General features: G+C 51.9%; 5 protein-coding genes and 1 non-coding gene across 6 annotated transcripts; 3 read left to right on the forward strand and 3 right to left on the reverse strand.

The window, feature by feature from the left end:
- The first annotated feature begins 88 nt into the window (after positions 1-88).
- Positions 89-2,509, forward strand: IWZ02DRAFT_182476 (protein Ku70). Its single transcript, XM_066762316.1, has 4 exons — positions 89-256; positions 305-913; positions 958-2,115; positions 2,170-2,509. The coding sequence occupies exons 1-4, from the start codon at positions 188-190 to the stop codon at positions 2,275-2,277; spliced, it is 1,944 nt and encodes a 647-aa protein (XP_066625317.1). The 5' UTR covers positions 89-187; the 3' UTR covers positions 2,278-2,509.
- A 232-nt stretch (positions 2,510-2,741) lies between these two features.
- IWZ02DRAFT_373523 (putative carboxylesterase) lies at positions 2,742-4,474 on the forward strand (the record flags this gene model as incomplete). Its single annotated transcript, XM_066764709.1, has 2 exons — positions 2,742-4,082; positions 4,202-4,474. The coding sequence occupies 2 exons, from the start codon at positions 2,742-2,744 to the stop codon at positions 4,472-4,474; spliced, it is 1,614 nt and encodes a 537-aa protein (XP_066625318.1).
- Positions 4,475-4,595: 121 nt separating this feature from the next.
- Positions 4,596-7,990, reverse strand: IWZ02DRAFT_514532 (glycosyl transferase family group 2-domain-containing protein; the record flags this gene model as incomplete). The annotated part of the gene is made up of 7 exons (XM_066770616.1): positions 4,596-5,279; positions 5,327-5,436; positions 5,507-6,299; positions 6,352-6,927; positions 6,984-7,484; positions 7,535-7,694; positions 7,755-7,990. 7 exons carry the CDS (start codon positions 7,988-7,990, stop codon positions 5,016-5,018), a joined length of 2,640 nt encoding a protein of 879 aa, XP_066625319.1. The 3' UTR covers positions 4,596-5,015.
- A 1,390-nt stretch (positions 7,991-9,380) lies between these two features.
- On the forward strand, positions 9,381-10,860 carry IWZ02DRAFT_488280 (glucan 1,3-beta-glucosidase; the record flags this gene model as incomplete). The annotated part of the gene is made up of 3 exons (XM_066769449.1): positions 9,381-9,838; positions 9,890-9,945; positions 9,998-10,860. The coding sequence occupies 3 exons, from the start codon at positions 9,381-9,383 to the stop codon at positions 10,858-10,860; spliced, it is 1,377 nt and encodes a 458-aa protein (XP_066625320.1).
- Positions 10,861-11,850: 990 nt separating this feature from the next.
- Positions 11,851-11,935, reverse strand: IWZ02DRAFT_t31. Its single transcript has one exon. It is a non-coding gene; the product is annotated as a tRNA-Gln (tRNA).
- A 536-nt stretch (positions 11,936-12,471) lies between these two features.
- IWZ02DRAFT_182539 (uncharacterized protein) lies at positions 12,472-13,307 on the reverse strand. The gene has a single exon (XM_066762317.1). It carries the CDS (start codon positions 13,165-13,167, stop codon positions 12,535-12,537), a length of 633 nt encoding a protein of 210 aa, XP_066625321.1. The 5' UTR covers positions 13,168-13,307; the 3' UTR covers positions 12,472-12,534.
- Between the last annotated feature and the right edge of the window lie 30 nt (positions 13,308-13,337).

The raw sequence follows: 13,337 nt of genomic DNA on the forward strand, positions 1-13,337 counted from the left end.
CGCTGACTAACAAATCACATGATCTCGCGTTGGTGGTGGCCCGTGCTCTTGCTGCCTTCAATGACATAGATGAGCACTCCCGTCCCGTCCAGTCCCGGGCGCGCAGCATTGACGTCCGCGTCTCGCGACCGAGGTGTTAGGTAGGTTGCTCTTACAACGCACTCGTTCGTCCCACACCAATATCGCCATGGCAGACCCGCAAGATAACGACAAGCAAGACGAGGTAGATGATGAGGAAGAAGCCGTCGACGAGACCGTTTGTCTACTCTCATAAGCTCCATCGGCAAAGCTCACAGAAGTACAGGGCTACAAGACCGTCAAAGATGCCGTCTTGTTCGCAATCGACGTCAGCAAGTCCATGCTAAAGAAGCCACCTCCCTCCGATTCGAAAAAAGCCGATCGCGATTCTCCCACCTCTGCCGCCCTCAAGTGTGCCTATCAGCTTATGCAGCAACGCATCATCTCGCATCCCACCGACATGATGGGAGTCTTGCTTTTCGGCACCCAAGATTCAAAGTTCCAGGACGATGGATCAGGCAATGGAGGATTGGCATACCCGCACTGCTACCTTTTGACAGACTTGGAGGTTCCCGCAGCTCTAGACGTCAAGAGGTTGAGGAATCTCGTCGAGGACGAGGAGCAAGTACATAAACTGCTCGTTCCTTCAGAAGAGCCGGTTTCCATGGCAAATGTCCTCTTTTGTGCAAACCAGATCTTCACGACAAAGTCGCCGAATTTCTCATCCAGGAGATTGTTCCTGGTGACTGACAACGACGACCCTCACGCCGATGACAAGAACTTGAGGTCCGCTGCAGCAGTCAGAGCCAAGGACTTGTATGACTTGGGTGTCTTCATTGAGCTCTTTCCAATCTCGCATCCAGATCGTGGCTTCGACAGAACAAAGTTTTACGATGTAAGTTTTATGTTCGCCTTCCACGACCAGACTGACACGCGCAGGACATTGTCTACCGTCCACCATTGGGCGATCTCGAAGCCCCAGCTCCGGTTACAAACGCTGCCCAGCCACTCGAAAGAAGCGAAGGCATCAGCCTTCTTCAGTCTCTCATTTCAAACATCAATTCCAAAGCTGTTCCCCGTCGAGCGCTTTTCAGCCTTCCATTCGAAATTGGCCCAGGCTTAAAGATTGGTGTCAAAGGCTATATTTTGATCAAACGTCAGGAGAGGGTGCGAAGCTGCTACATTTGGTTGAATGGGGAAAAGCCCCAAATCGCAGTGGGCTCGTCCTCGAGAGTGGCAGAAGACACGGCCCGTGAGGTCAAAAAGGAAGAGATTCGAAAGGCCTACAAATTTGGCGGTGAGAGTATTGCCTTTACTGAAGAAGAAACCAAAAAGATCCGCTACTTTGGTGACCCTGTCATCCGCATCCTTGGCTTCAAGCCCCTGACCTGCCTTCCCGACTGGGCGAACCTGCGCACATCTACATTTATTTACCCTTCCGAATCCGACTTTGTCGGATCCACACGCGTCTTTTCTGCGCTCCAGCAAAAGCTGCTCAAAGACCGAAAGTTCGGCTTGACTTGGTTCATTCCTCGTCGCAACGCCGTGCCTTCACTCGCAGCCTTGGTTCCAGGGGCCGAGAAGCTCGGTGACAGGAATGAGCAAATCCGTCCACCAGGACTCTGGGCCATCCCCCTCCCATATGTAGACGACATCCGCCAGATCCCCGACACGACCTTGGTGCGGGCCCCGGACAATACTATTGATCACATGCGAGAGATTGTTCAGAACCTCACCCTGCCAAAGGGCGAGTACGATCCCGCAAAGTACCCGAATCCAAGTTTGCAGTGGTTCTATCGCATCTTGCAGGCGATTGCGCTGGAGGATGAGCTGCCAGAGCAGCCAGAGGACAAGACGATACCCAAGCACAGACAGATCATCAAGCGTGTCGGCGACCAGATTGTCAGCTGGGGCAAACTCGTGGATGAAGAGTTTAAATACTGGACAGTGTCAAAGAAGAGGACGGCAGATGAGGAGTTGCCAGAGCCTTTGGCTAAACGAGTGAAGACTGAGAATGGTGCCAGCGGCAAAAATGGTTGTGCTGGAGTCGACGATGCGGAGATGAAGAAGGCTTGGGAAAAGGGAACTTTGAACAAGGTAAGTAGCCATGCCATTCAGGAGGTTTTTGAGTTGAAGTCTAACTTTTCCTAGTTCACGGTGGTCAACCTCAAAGACTGGGCGCATGCGAAGCATGTCTCTGTTGCGGGAAAGAAGGCTGACATTATCGAGAGGATTGAGGCTTACTTCGAAAGCAAGTGATCTTCTTCCTGGCCTTCGAACTTTATGAACCACAACGGCGTTCTTTGCTCATTCACAATGGACATCCTTCAAGGAGGCGTTAAGGTTTTGTATCGCAACCAATGGCGGCGCCTCACGGCTCAATGGCGTCCACAGATTTTTGAATCGAACCGAGGTCAGATCAGGTGGCCTTCACATCGTGCCTCATCATCGGGAGAAATGCGAGCGAAGTAATCGCCATATTAAGGACCTTTTTCTCCAAACGCACGTTCCTGCAAACTATTTGTGCTTGTGCGGGGCTTATTGCGGGGCGGACTACTTGCACGGAGAAATAAGACCTATGAGCCTGAAGTCAAGTCATGCATGACACCTCTCAAGATCCCGTGAGCCCTGAGGTCAAAACTTCAATAAGGATGTGAATTCATGCATTTGAAGCAATGATGAGCATGCCTTTTTCCTCCCTCTTTTAATTTTACAACGGCGTAATGTTTAAGGAATTACTGCTTCTGCTCCAGCTCTTTCTTTTGTCGAGGGCCGCTGAAACCCCTGTGGTCACCCTCGATTATGGCAAGTTCCAGGGCAAATACGACAACAGGTACAACATTGCGTATTTTCGCAAGATACCTTTTGGCGCTTCAACCGCTGGCGCAAACAGATTCCGCGCGCCGCAACCACCACCAACCATAGCTGAAAATGAAGTCTACGACACAGACCAAGACTTCGACATGTGCCCGCAGCGAGAGGACAGCGGCTCCGAGGATTGTCTCTACTTGGGAATCTATTCACGACCTTGGGACACTAAGGCTCCCCCAAAGCGCCCTGTTCTTGTCGTTTTCTACGGCGGTGGCTTCATTCGAGGCAGCGCAAGCTTCACCTTGCCGCCATCCGCGTATCCCATCTTGAATGTCAACACGGCAAACGACTTTGTCGTCGTCTATCCAAATTATCGCACCAACGCATTTGGATTCCTGCCTGGCCGGCGTGTCAAGGACTCTCCGACAGCCGACCTGAATGCTGGCCTGCTTGATCAAAACTTTGCGCTCGAATGGGTACAGAAGCACATTGCAAGATTTGGCGGAGACCCAGACGATATGATCATCTGGGGCCAGTCCGCAGGCGCCGGTTCGGTGGTCGCCCAGGTAGCAGCGCAAGCCCAGCAACAAAAGCCAGGCCCCAAGCTCTTCCACCGCGCGCTGGCGAGCTCGCCGTTCTGGCCAAAGACGTACCGCTACGACGAACCCGAGGCCGAAGCGCTATACGATCAGCTGGTCAGCCTAGCAGGCTGCGCGGGGCAAACGGGGGACAGCCTCGAATGCCTGCGGGCCGTCGACGTGCAGAAACTGCGCGAAGCTGCTTTTCAAATCAGCGCCGCCAACACGTACACGACCAGCTCGTTCAACTGGGCGCCCGTCGTCGATGGCGACTTTCTCCGCGCGCCGCTCAGCTCCTTGGCCGCCACGGCCCCTGGCACCACCATGTGGACCATGTACAACACGCACGAGGGCGAAAACTTCCTTCCCGATAGCCTTTCAGGTAGTTGCAGGGACAAGGATGATCCCGCCCTCGATTCCTGGCTGCGTGGCTACTTGCCGCGCTTCGACGACGCGAAGATTGCGGCTGTCAAGGCGCTGTATCCTCTCGACGGTCAGGCGGAGAATGCGGTTTTGGATTCTACCCGCGTACGCGCGGGTCTCATCTTCAGAGACTCGGTTCTGGCTTGTCCGGGGCTTTGGGCTGCGCAGGCGGCTCAAGCTAGCCAAGGAGGCAAGGCGTTTCTGGGCGAGTACACCATTAGTCCGGCAAAGCATGATGATGATGCTGTATACGTAAGTCATCATGTCCGTCTCGTCATGCATTTCCACTTAGGAATTGATCGAGATTCGCAAGCAATCTTATGCTTCTCATTGAAGCACATAATACTCTCACTGACCACCATGTCCCACAGTGGAACCAAGTCAACGAGATTCAGCAAACAGATCCATTCATCTACCAGGGCTACGCGGGAGCCTTTGGCAGCTTCTTCCAGACAGGCGACCCGAACGCGCAAGGACCACCGCCGCAAACGGGTGCGACGAAGAAGCCGTACGCGGCGGTGCCCCCTTTGCAGTCTGGCCAGGAGTGGGTGACCAAGAGCGATTCTTTCGAGACGCACGATGTCGCCATGTTGACTAAGCGGTGCGCGTTTTGGAAGGACAATGCGGCGAGTGTGCCGCTGTAATGGTGACTTTTTTTTTTTTTTTTTTCTTCCTTTTCTTTTCTTTCCTTCTCTTCTCTTTTCTTTTCTTTTTTTCCCCTTGGAACCCTGTATTGGGCTGGTGAGCTTCAAGGGTGAGTGTGCGCTTGCTCGTGTTTTCGCCGGCGCTCTTTGGCCTGCCAAGATGAAACAATCCCAGAAGGTTGAGGAGAACATTGAAAAGGCGACAGGATATGATGGAGACGGGGATCAATGCCGAGAAGGAGAAGAAAGACAGGAAGAGATGAGGTCTGAAGAAATTACTACTTATTAATCCTCTTCCAAAGGCCTTCCCAGCACCACCACAACCACAATAGAATGAAATCAGTGTGCGCTATAAGATGCGCAAAGTCTTTGAAAATAGAAAGAGCGAATGTAAAAAACAAAGGTCTTGATGTCATGTCGAAGAAGTTCGCCGCCGCCATAGAAGACCGTGACTCCAAATCTAGCGCCCAAATTTCTAAGTCGAAAGTGAAAGAAAACCCAAGGAAAATATTTTTAAGCTTGGAAGATGGCAGACCAGTTTTTAGAATGTGAAGGCCATCAGACTGGGGTTCAGGACGATGGGCAGCAGCATGTGACTGGCAACCATGATGGCAAGGGGGAAGATGGCTGTGAACTCGGTGATTTTCCAGCTCCAGGGGATGAAGGGGCCGATGGCCATGATGACCATAACGGCAATCATGACGAGACAGAATAGCATCGACCACTTGAAGCGTTTTGCAATCTTGGGGACCTCGAGGAAGAAGTTGGACCGCTCAACTTCTTTTGCCGTGGCACCCTGTTGGATCTGGCGTTAGCAAGTATATATGAGTGGTTGTGCATATTTCGGATTACCCATTGCATGTCGATGCTAAACATGTGCGCCAGAATGGCTTGGGAGACGTGGAGAGATATGCCGCCAAAGAAGACAACGAACATGAGAAGCCACTTGAAGTTCTCGAAGACTGCGGCGTGAGTTAGAAACTGTTAGTCAAGTCGACAGGTGAGGATGGTGCAGAGAGGAAGTTTACTTACTTGCAGCCAGAAAACCCTTTTGCCCAATACGGTACCGCTCGACCGCCAGGGTGAAATTGCCCACCAGACTGAAAACGACCACGACGGACAACCAAATCTTCCAAGACTCGGTATACCACTTGTCCAGGTATCCGTTGTATTCTCCAATCGCAACATAGTTGACCAAGGTAAAAATCCAGGCGCAGCCAATAGCGTAGTAGGTGCCTATGTAGGAGATGATGTTGAGCTTGGACGCCAGGGGCATGGAAGATCCAACAAAAGTCCTGAACAGCTTGGTAAAGGGTCCCTTATAAGCCCACTGATAGAGCGGGTTAAAGACGAGCTCATTGCAGCCATAGGCATACTTCTCCCAGCGCGCAAGCTCGTCGTAGACCGTCAGTGACACTCCTTCCTTGAGACCTCCATCGGCCCAGTTGGACAATCGGACAATGTATCCCTCAATCTGCAGTCGGAGGGCCATGTCAAAATCTTCAGAGACGGACGTCTCGCTCCAAAAACGTTCTTCGCCCTCTTCGTCAATGAAGGAAACCTGTTGGACGGCGGACCAGCGGAGGATGGCATTGTGCCCGACGAACGGCGCAACGTCTCCTGCCGAAACGGCAAAATTGATAGCAGAGTAGATGAGGTTTGTGAAGAAGGTGATGCCGTTTTCGAAAAAGTCCCACGAGACCTGCATGACGCCGGATGCGAACTGAATAATGGCAACGTCCGGGCTCTGCTCCATTTCGCTAACGGCATCGAGGAGAAAGTCTTCCGGGACCTCAGTGTCAGAGTCGATGATCAAGATGTAATCCTGGAAAAAGTCAGCCAAGCCATGGAATTGGGCCAGAAGGAAGCAAACTTACGCCAACGCGAATGTTGCCAGCGGCCCAAGCAATCTTCTCTTCCTCCAAGATTTCCTGAAGACAAACTTCGTATGCCTCGTTCTCGTCCCGAGATGACCATTTGTCATGCCTCTCAACCTTGTTGAGGCGTTCCTCTACCAGGTTGGAAAGTCTGAGACCGAAGTTCATGTTCGAAGCCTTCTTGAACTTGCCCTTACGCACGAAGCCATCGGCACCGTGCTTGGGCCTTGCCGTCCACCCAATGTTGTTGTCAGCATAAAAGTCAATGCGAGCTTGCTTCTCATCCTCACTGATGAGCTGAATGCCATCGTCATGCATCAGAATATTGGCCGTTCCGCCTTGCAACTCATAAGTCGAGATGGCCTTTTTGATCGACCGAACAGTTGGCTGAATGACCGAGTTGAGGCCTTCCTTGTAGACAGGACATTGGATGGTGACGTGAGGAAGTGGCACATCTGGCAACTTTTGAAGCCTCGTCACTGGTCGCTTTGCACTGTAGAATTTGGAGTTCGTTTCCAAGTACGAGACGGGGCCGAACAGCCGAGCGAAGGCGCATACAACGACTGTCGTGAAAAACTGCATCCATGTCAGCAAGAAGCAGAACAGGCTGTCTCGGGCGGGAGAGGTCTTACCATGGCGAGAAACCAGTCAATAGGAATCATTGCTAGGAAGGCAAGAGACGCATATCGGCGAAGTAGCAACACCTCCTTCGCAATTGTTGCCCAGCCAAGACCAGAAAGAACCACGAGCAGGCACAAACTGAAGCCTGTCAAGATCGTGTTGTAGTACATTGTCGGACGAGGCTTCTCGGTGCCCGCTTCTGCGTCAACTTCTTCTTCTGCGACAATCGGGCCCTTTTCCCGCAGACCGTGCTCGTAAGAATCGAGCGCAGACTTGAGAAGATCAGACTGGATTGACTCTGCTCTGTTTGGAAGGTTCGGAGGGTTGTCATCCCACACGACTAGCATGGATTCCGAGGCAATGAAAGCCGCGTACTGGTGCTTCCTGGCATACACGAGCTCTTCCACGGTGGGTATGATTTGGATTCTGAGTCCATCCTTGATAGGAATTTCGGAGTCAGTGGCTCGCTCAATGTAGGTAGAGACAACTTTGCTTTTGACAGTCAAGGCTGCCTGGGAGGAGATTAGCGCGCAATATCTGGATGATATCTGAAAGACGTTACCTGAACGTTGAGCGTTGCTATCGACTGGGCCAAAGTCGACCCAATCAAATTCTCTGGGTAGCATATGTAGTCGCCGCGAGCTTTCTTCAGCAGACAGCCTTCAGCAGCACCACTGAAGTCTTGAATCCAGCGTGACGAGACTTGACGCTCGTACAAATGGCTAGAAAGGGTATCAGTTCAGGTTTTCATAAAGCCAGTATCATGAAAAGTGGAAGCTTACTTGATGATGACCGCATGTCGAATGTCATGGATGAATGCAGAGTCTCGGTAGCTCTGAGAGTGTGTTGACAGACCAGCGGATGATCCGTTGCGACTATGGTATGCCGAACCGGGTGCAAAAATGGACGAAGCATCGTGTGCCGGAATCTCTGGAACAGGAACATCGTACAACTGCCCACCAGTCGTCTTGTCTGCGGGCTTTTCTGTAGGCTTGTCGCTGTTCCTGAAGTATCCCATAGCTTCCAAATATAGAGGTGCTTGGAAGACGAGAACGGACACCGCCCCAAAAAGAAGATATCGAATACAAGCTCAGAAAAGAAAGGGACGAAGAAAAGAACAGAGCAGTCTGAGAGGAGTAGTGGACAGGGCCTCGTATGCTTCCAAATTCGGAGGACTAGGAGTAGATAAATACGGAAGCTCCAAGAGCGCTGAACGGGACACACCCAAGAAGCTGATAAACAATTGATCGATCAATGTTTCCCGGCCAAAAGACACCGCCATGGCTTAGCTGTGCTTCTAGCATGGCCCACGACGGGATAAAGCGCAGGTGGCGCGAGTTTGGCCAGAACGGGACCGTCTACGACATCGCAAAAAGGCGAGCATCCCTAGACTGTAGAGCAGTCCACCCTGGAGCCGGCCAAGCGATGCCCAAATCGGAAACACAAGAGAAGCTTGGAGCAAGTCGAAGGCGACAGCCGCACCATGGGTCAGCTTGTTGACAGCAAAGATAAGAAAGGCAAATGCGAGCGATGCGACCTTGCAGCGGCAGTTCGGGGTATCCGAAGCACCGGCACGTACCGCACGAGGCGCCTGGCGATAGTTGCAAGCCGTGGTTACGGGACGGTGTTGAAGTTGTGGAGATGAGAGGTCGAATTTAGTGACGCGACGCTAGAACTAGTCAAGCGGCCGGCGCCAACTCGACGACAGACCACTTTCGCAAGGGGAAAGCACCTACTCTGACGTGCGCAGTCGACGGATGCATCATCTAGATCTCGGCTCCGAGTACGCATAACAGACCAAAGAGCTCTGAGCCAGCCACAGCCTTGAAGCTAGACGTAAACCCGTGCGTCTCTTCTATTCTCGTAAACACCAGTGTGCTTTGCCGACGGTGTGGCTCTCAGTATGGCTGTTGAGTATCCAGTCTCTCTCATCAGCTGTCCCTGGTTATGATGGTGGTCGTGACAATGATTTGAGAACAGTTCTCCAGCATTTGGGGTTCAAAGCGCTGTTCAGATTGTTCAGGGTACAAGAACAGATCCTACGCTAGACGTCGTACATCGGGATTCTGTTTTGGACGTCGGAAGTCGAGCGGAGAAAACGTCTGTGGCCACGCGGAATGCTCCCAGCTCATGGCGCCGTCGTGGACCTACTGGCAGAAGATACGACCGGCGTGCGCTATTTGCTTGGCCCAGTAAGAACTCCAGATAAACAATCGTGGGCATATCAATGGTGATTGCCTTTGCCTTGCCCCATCTTTATAAGGCTCTGTTCTAGACATCGGAGAATATCCCGTGCATTACTCCACTTCTTTTGTCTTTCACCGGCTGTTCTCTTGATTGACCAGATCATTATGGTCCATGATGACGTATATGCCGACTCGTTGCGGACGCGCTCGCGGCATCCATCCATGGCGAGCGGCATAAGCACTCTTCCAGCACATCCGGGCTTTCAAGGCCATGGCCCTGTCAATCCGTTTGCAACGCCTCCTGTCTCAACTCCGGTGACCAGGCCTGCCACAGCCAGCGGATCAGCAGCGGCATCGCTTTTCGAATTCAACTTTGGAGGCTCCCGGTCATCCATTCAGGGCAACGGAGGAAATCAGCCCTACTTCAGGTCGCGTCGGACTCCGAAAGGCAGCATCGAAACACCGCGAGCTTCGGGCAAGTCTTCCAAGGACAAATGGCTGTGGATCATTCCCGTCATCGGTCTGCTCGCTGGTGTTGCCATCAGCGGAGTGCTCGTGTATCTCCAAATTGCGGATAATCTGTCGTCCAAACAGTACTGTTCAATTCTCAACGAGGATTTCTCATCGGGGCACCTTGATCCTTCGATCTGGGAGACAGAGGTCCGGCTGGGCGGTTTCGGGTACGTGAAATTCTTAATTTCGAAGCGCAGGAGATCGCTGACATTTATCAGCAATGGCGAATTCGACGAGACCACTGCCGACGAGTCGAATCTCTTCATCAAAGACGGTAACAGTCCCTCAGGCCATAAGCTTTCAACATCTGCTCAGACATCAGCCAGGTCAACTTTATATCAAACCAACCCTCCAAGATGCCAGTCTTGTGGAGCAAAACTCGATCATCGACTTGACAAAGACCGGCACTTGTACTTCGGGTGCTTTCCTTGACTGCGTGGCCGTAACAAACGTCACCAACGGCACGATTGTACCACCCGTCAGGAGTGCAAGGCTAAACACCAGGAAGAGTGCCTCGATGAAGTATGGACGCGTCGAAGTTCGTGCCAAGATCCCTCAGGGTGACTGGCTTTGGCCAGCCATCTGGATGCTTCCGACCAACAACGCGTATGGGGCATGGCCGGCCAGTGGAGAGATCGACATAATGGAGTCTCGCGGAAACAACTACACCTACCAGGCGACTGGAGGTGGAAACCAGGTCGTTCAAGGCACGCTGCATTGGGGCCCAGGCTCCGATTACGACGGCTACTCAAGGTCCACCGGAGGCAAAGTTGCGCTGCACTCTCAGTATGGCGACAAGTTTCATACCTTTGGGCTTGAATGGACGGAGAAGTACCTCTTCACTTACATCGACTCCCGTCTCCTCCAAGTCCTCTACATGAAATTTGACAAGCCTCTGTGGGACCAAGGGCACTTTCCCATAGCAGATGCCAACGGGACGAGGTTGACAAACCCGTGGGCCAACGGTGGACTGAACGCGCCGTTCGACCAAGAATTCTACCTGGTCTTGAACGTGGCTGTTGGCGGCACGAATGGTTGGTTTCCAGATGGCAAGTCCGGCAAGCCGTGGATTGACAACTCGCCGACCGCGAAGAAAGACTTTTGGGATGCCCGGAACCAATGGTATCCCACATGGGAGAAGAATGGACAGATGATTGTCGACAGCGTCAAGATTTGGAAGGAGTGTTGAGCTTTTGGTTAGCAAGGAGTTTGGCGTCTAAGGTTGACCTTTGAGTAAAGGAAAAAGGCGAAAGAATTAGAGCCGCATGGCGGCAGCAAATGTAATTAATAATGTTGTTCGCTTGTCACCATGGCGCGTCTGAGATGATGCTGTTTCGTGATCCCGCCCGCGTCTTTGATCGTTGGTTTGTTTTTCGCGGCCTTCAGCATGCCTGCTGCTTCATTGAAACCTGTCTTGCTCAAATACGACTCGGTTCGCTGTTTGGCCCGACACTTGGTCAGTGGCTTGTCTTGCGTAGCTGCGGTTCGTTCGGCTCATAGATCACCTTTCAGATAGTCTGGTAGCGATTCATTAGGCGACATTGAGAGACTAGCAGAACCACATATCGGTGGAGCGCCCCAGGGGCCATCGGCATTCAAGTTGTTGACCGCTGCAGCCACGTGGCTGGGCTGAGGGTCGTTTGCGCACGGATGTCCTCCAGATCCGTCCCGCTCCGCTCCGCTCCGCTCCGCCCTGACGTTCTGCTCCGCCCGCTGCAGGAAACCGCTCATGTGCAAAAAGCGAACAGAAGAGCTGCAGACTCTGAAGCAACGTGTCAGACTATTGCTTTCATTCCCACCTGTTCGTTGTGCGTATCCAGTTATCATGAGCCCGAGTTTGTCCGTGCGTACCTATATTAGAAGCCTTTAAGAACTCTTTGTTCATGAAGCTCTTTGATCATATGGAGAATTTCAAGACAAAGACTGCCTAATCCGTAACACCATCACCAGTGGCTATCAAGTTCCGAAAAGTTAGCTCCATGTTTCTAGTGTCAAGGCCATATTGTCTGTCCGAAAATTCGTGAGCGCGTATATATTCCTTGCAGCGGTTTATCTTACGCTGCTCTGCTTGTGAGTGCGTGTTACCTAGGTTTTTGAAGGACAGGGAGGTGAACTCTAGAGCCGGTCTCCACCCCCCAAAACGTACAGTGAACCGTCAATGAGCAAAACGACAAGCAAAAGGTCCTACCCGGGATCGAACCGGGGTTATGGGAATGACCTGAAAAGCTCAGAATCCCATGTGCTAGCCACTACACTATAGAACCTTAGGATATTCCGACTTGCTAAATCTAATATTGAATTGCACAATTGTTCAAGCCTCAATTCTAGAGAGAGAAAACCCTCGGAGGAAGATCCAAAGCCGACTCAGCGGCATCTTGGAGAAGGAAATTGCAGAATGCATTGTGTGAAAAATTGAGGGGGTTGAAAAGCCGAGGAGCGGAGCGATGTTGTGGCGTCAGGCGTCGACCGGACCACTGTGGCTGATGATTCCGGGTAGCTTGACAGTGTCTTTGTGACCTTGCAGCGCTGTTCCTCGAGAGCAGGGCATGAAAAAGAGGTCAAAACATGGAGAAACAAGGGGCTATGTGGAGGGCTTTTCTACTATTGTAGAACAGGAGCTATTTTCTACAGTACATCGTGACGGACAACCGTCGTTGTGCCAACTCTCCCTCCTCATCCCGCGCTCCCGGCGCACCGCACTGCCTGCCTACTTACACCTAGATCCACCCTGGAGATAGATATCTCGGGCGCGGCACTTTCAAACCGCCAGTCCAATCCGCTCAACTAAGGAAAATCAAAACATAAGAGGAAAAAGTCTTCGATGATCAAGCCCAATGTACATGCCTGTACAACAAAGACGAAATCAAAAGGACCCCCGTCTTTCTTCACATGATGATAATGACGCTGAATGCTCCATGGCCGTGGCCTTGGCATGCGCGTGCTTTCGTGCACTTCCATCGTGTGCTTTCTTGCTCGCTTGCTTCCTTGCGCCTCCGCTTGCAGATAGTAGTAAAGCACAACGCGCAGACGTTCTCTCTTTGCTGGAAAACAAAAGTGGAGGTGAAGATGGTGGAAAATGTGACTCAACAGAGAAGCAATATCGCGCAAGACCACGCTGACAAGAAACAAGGACGAATATCCAAGGCCGGAAAAGCGCGCACAAGATGATCAAGGTGCTCCAGAAAACTTTTAAAGCAGGAGCGAAGACACAATGGCGCCAGAGGCTGACAAAGGCAGTAAAGCGTTCATACACAAAATGACAAACAGGGGAATTGAAGACAACAAAAGTCCACCCACTCAAAAGCTGGCTGCTGCTGGCGCTGCTAAGTAAGTCAAAAGTCGAAGTAGCGCAAAGAAACTGGGAAAAAACGAATTGAAAACCCATTCGCCATGTCCACGCCACGTTCGCAATTGCTTCTTTGTCTGTACTGTATTGATCCACATGATGAAGGGGAGGGGTAGGTTGGTGTGTGACTGTCCTGTGCTGTCTGTCCATGCGTCCGATCGGGGCAAGCGTCGATTTGGTTCGTTGCTTGCGAGACGCGGCAAGACATGTCGTCTTTCAAGGAAGTTGTCCAGTCCAGCCCAGCCTGTAATAGCAAACACCCTTCCTCCTCGAGCTTTTGTACAAAGGTGCAATCATCTCCTCGGCTGACCCGTCTTCAT

This window comes from Phyllosticta citriasiana (genome assembly GCF_038021145.1).
Source record: "Phyllosticta citriasiana strain CBS 120426 chromosome Unknown IWZ02scaffold_3, whole genome shotgun sequence".
Lineage (NCBI taxonomy): Eukaryota > Fungi > Ascomycota > Dothideomycetes > Botryosphaeriales > Phyllostictaceae > Phyllosticta > Phyllosticta citriasiana.

What these genes read in the sequence shown, in the direction of transcription:
- IWZ02DRAFT_182476 (XM_066762316.1), top strand. Translation starts at nt 188, where the DNA reads ATGGCAGACCCGCAAGATAACGACAAGCAAGACGAGGTAGATGATGAG. An exon ending in AAGAAGCCGTCGACGAGACC is followed by an intron (nt 257 to 304) that starts GTTTGTCTACTC and finishes ACAGAAGTACAG; the next exon opens with GGCTACAAGACCGTCAAAGA. An exon ending in AAAAGGGAACTTTGAACAAG is followed by an intron (nt 2,116 to 2,169) that starts GTAAGTAGCCAT and finishes AACTTTTCCTAG; the next exon opens with TTCACGGTGGTCAACCTCAA.
- IWZ02DRAFT_182539 (XM_066762317.1), bottom strand. Translation starts at nt 13,167, where the DNA reads ATGGACAGACAGCACAGGACAGTCACACACCAACCTACCCCTCCCCTT.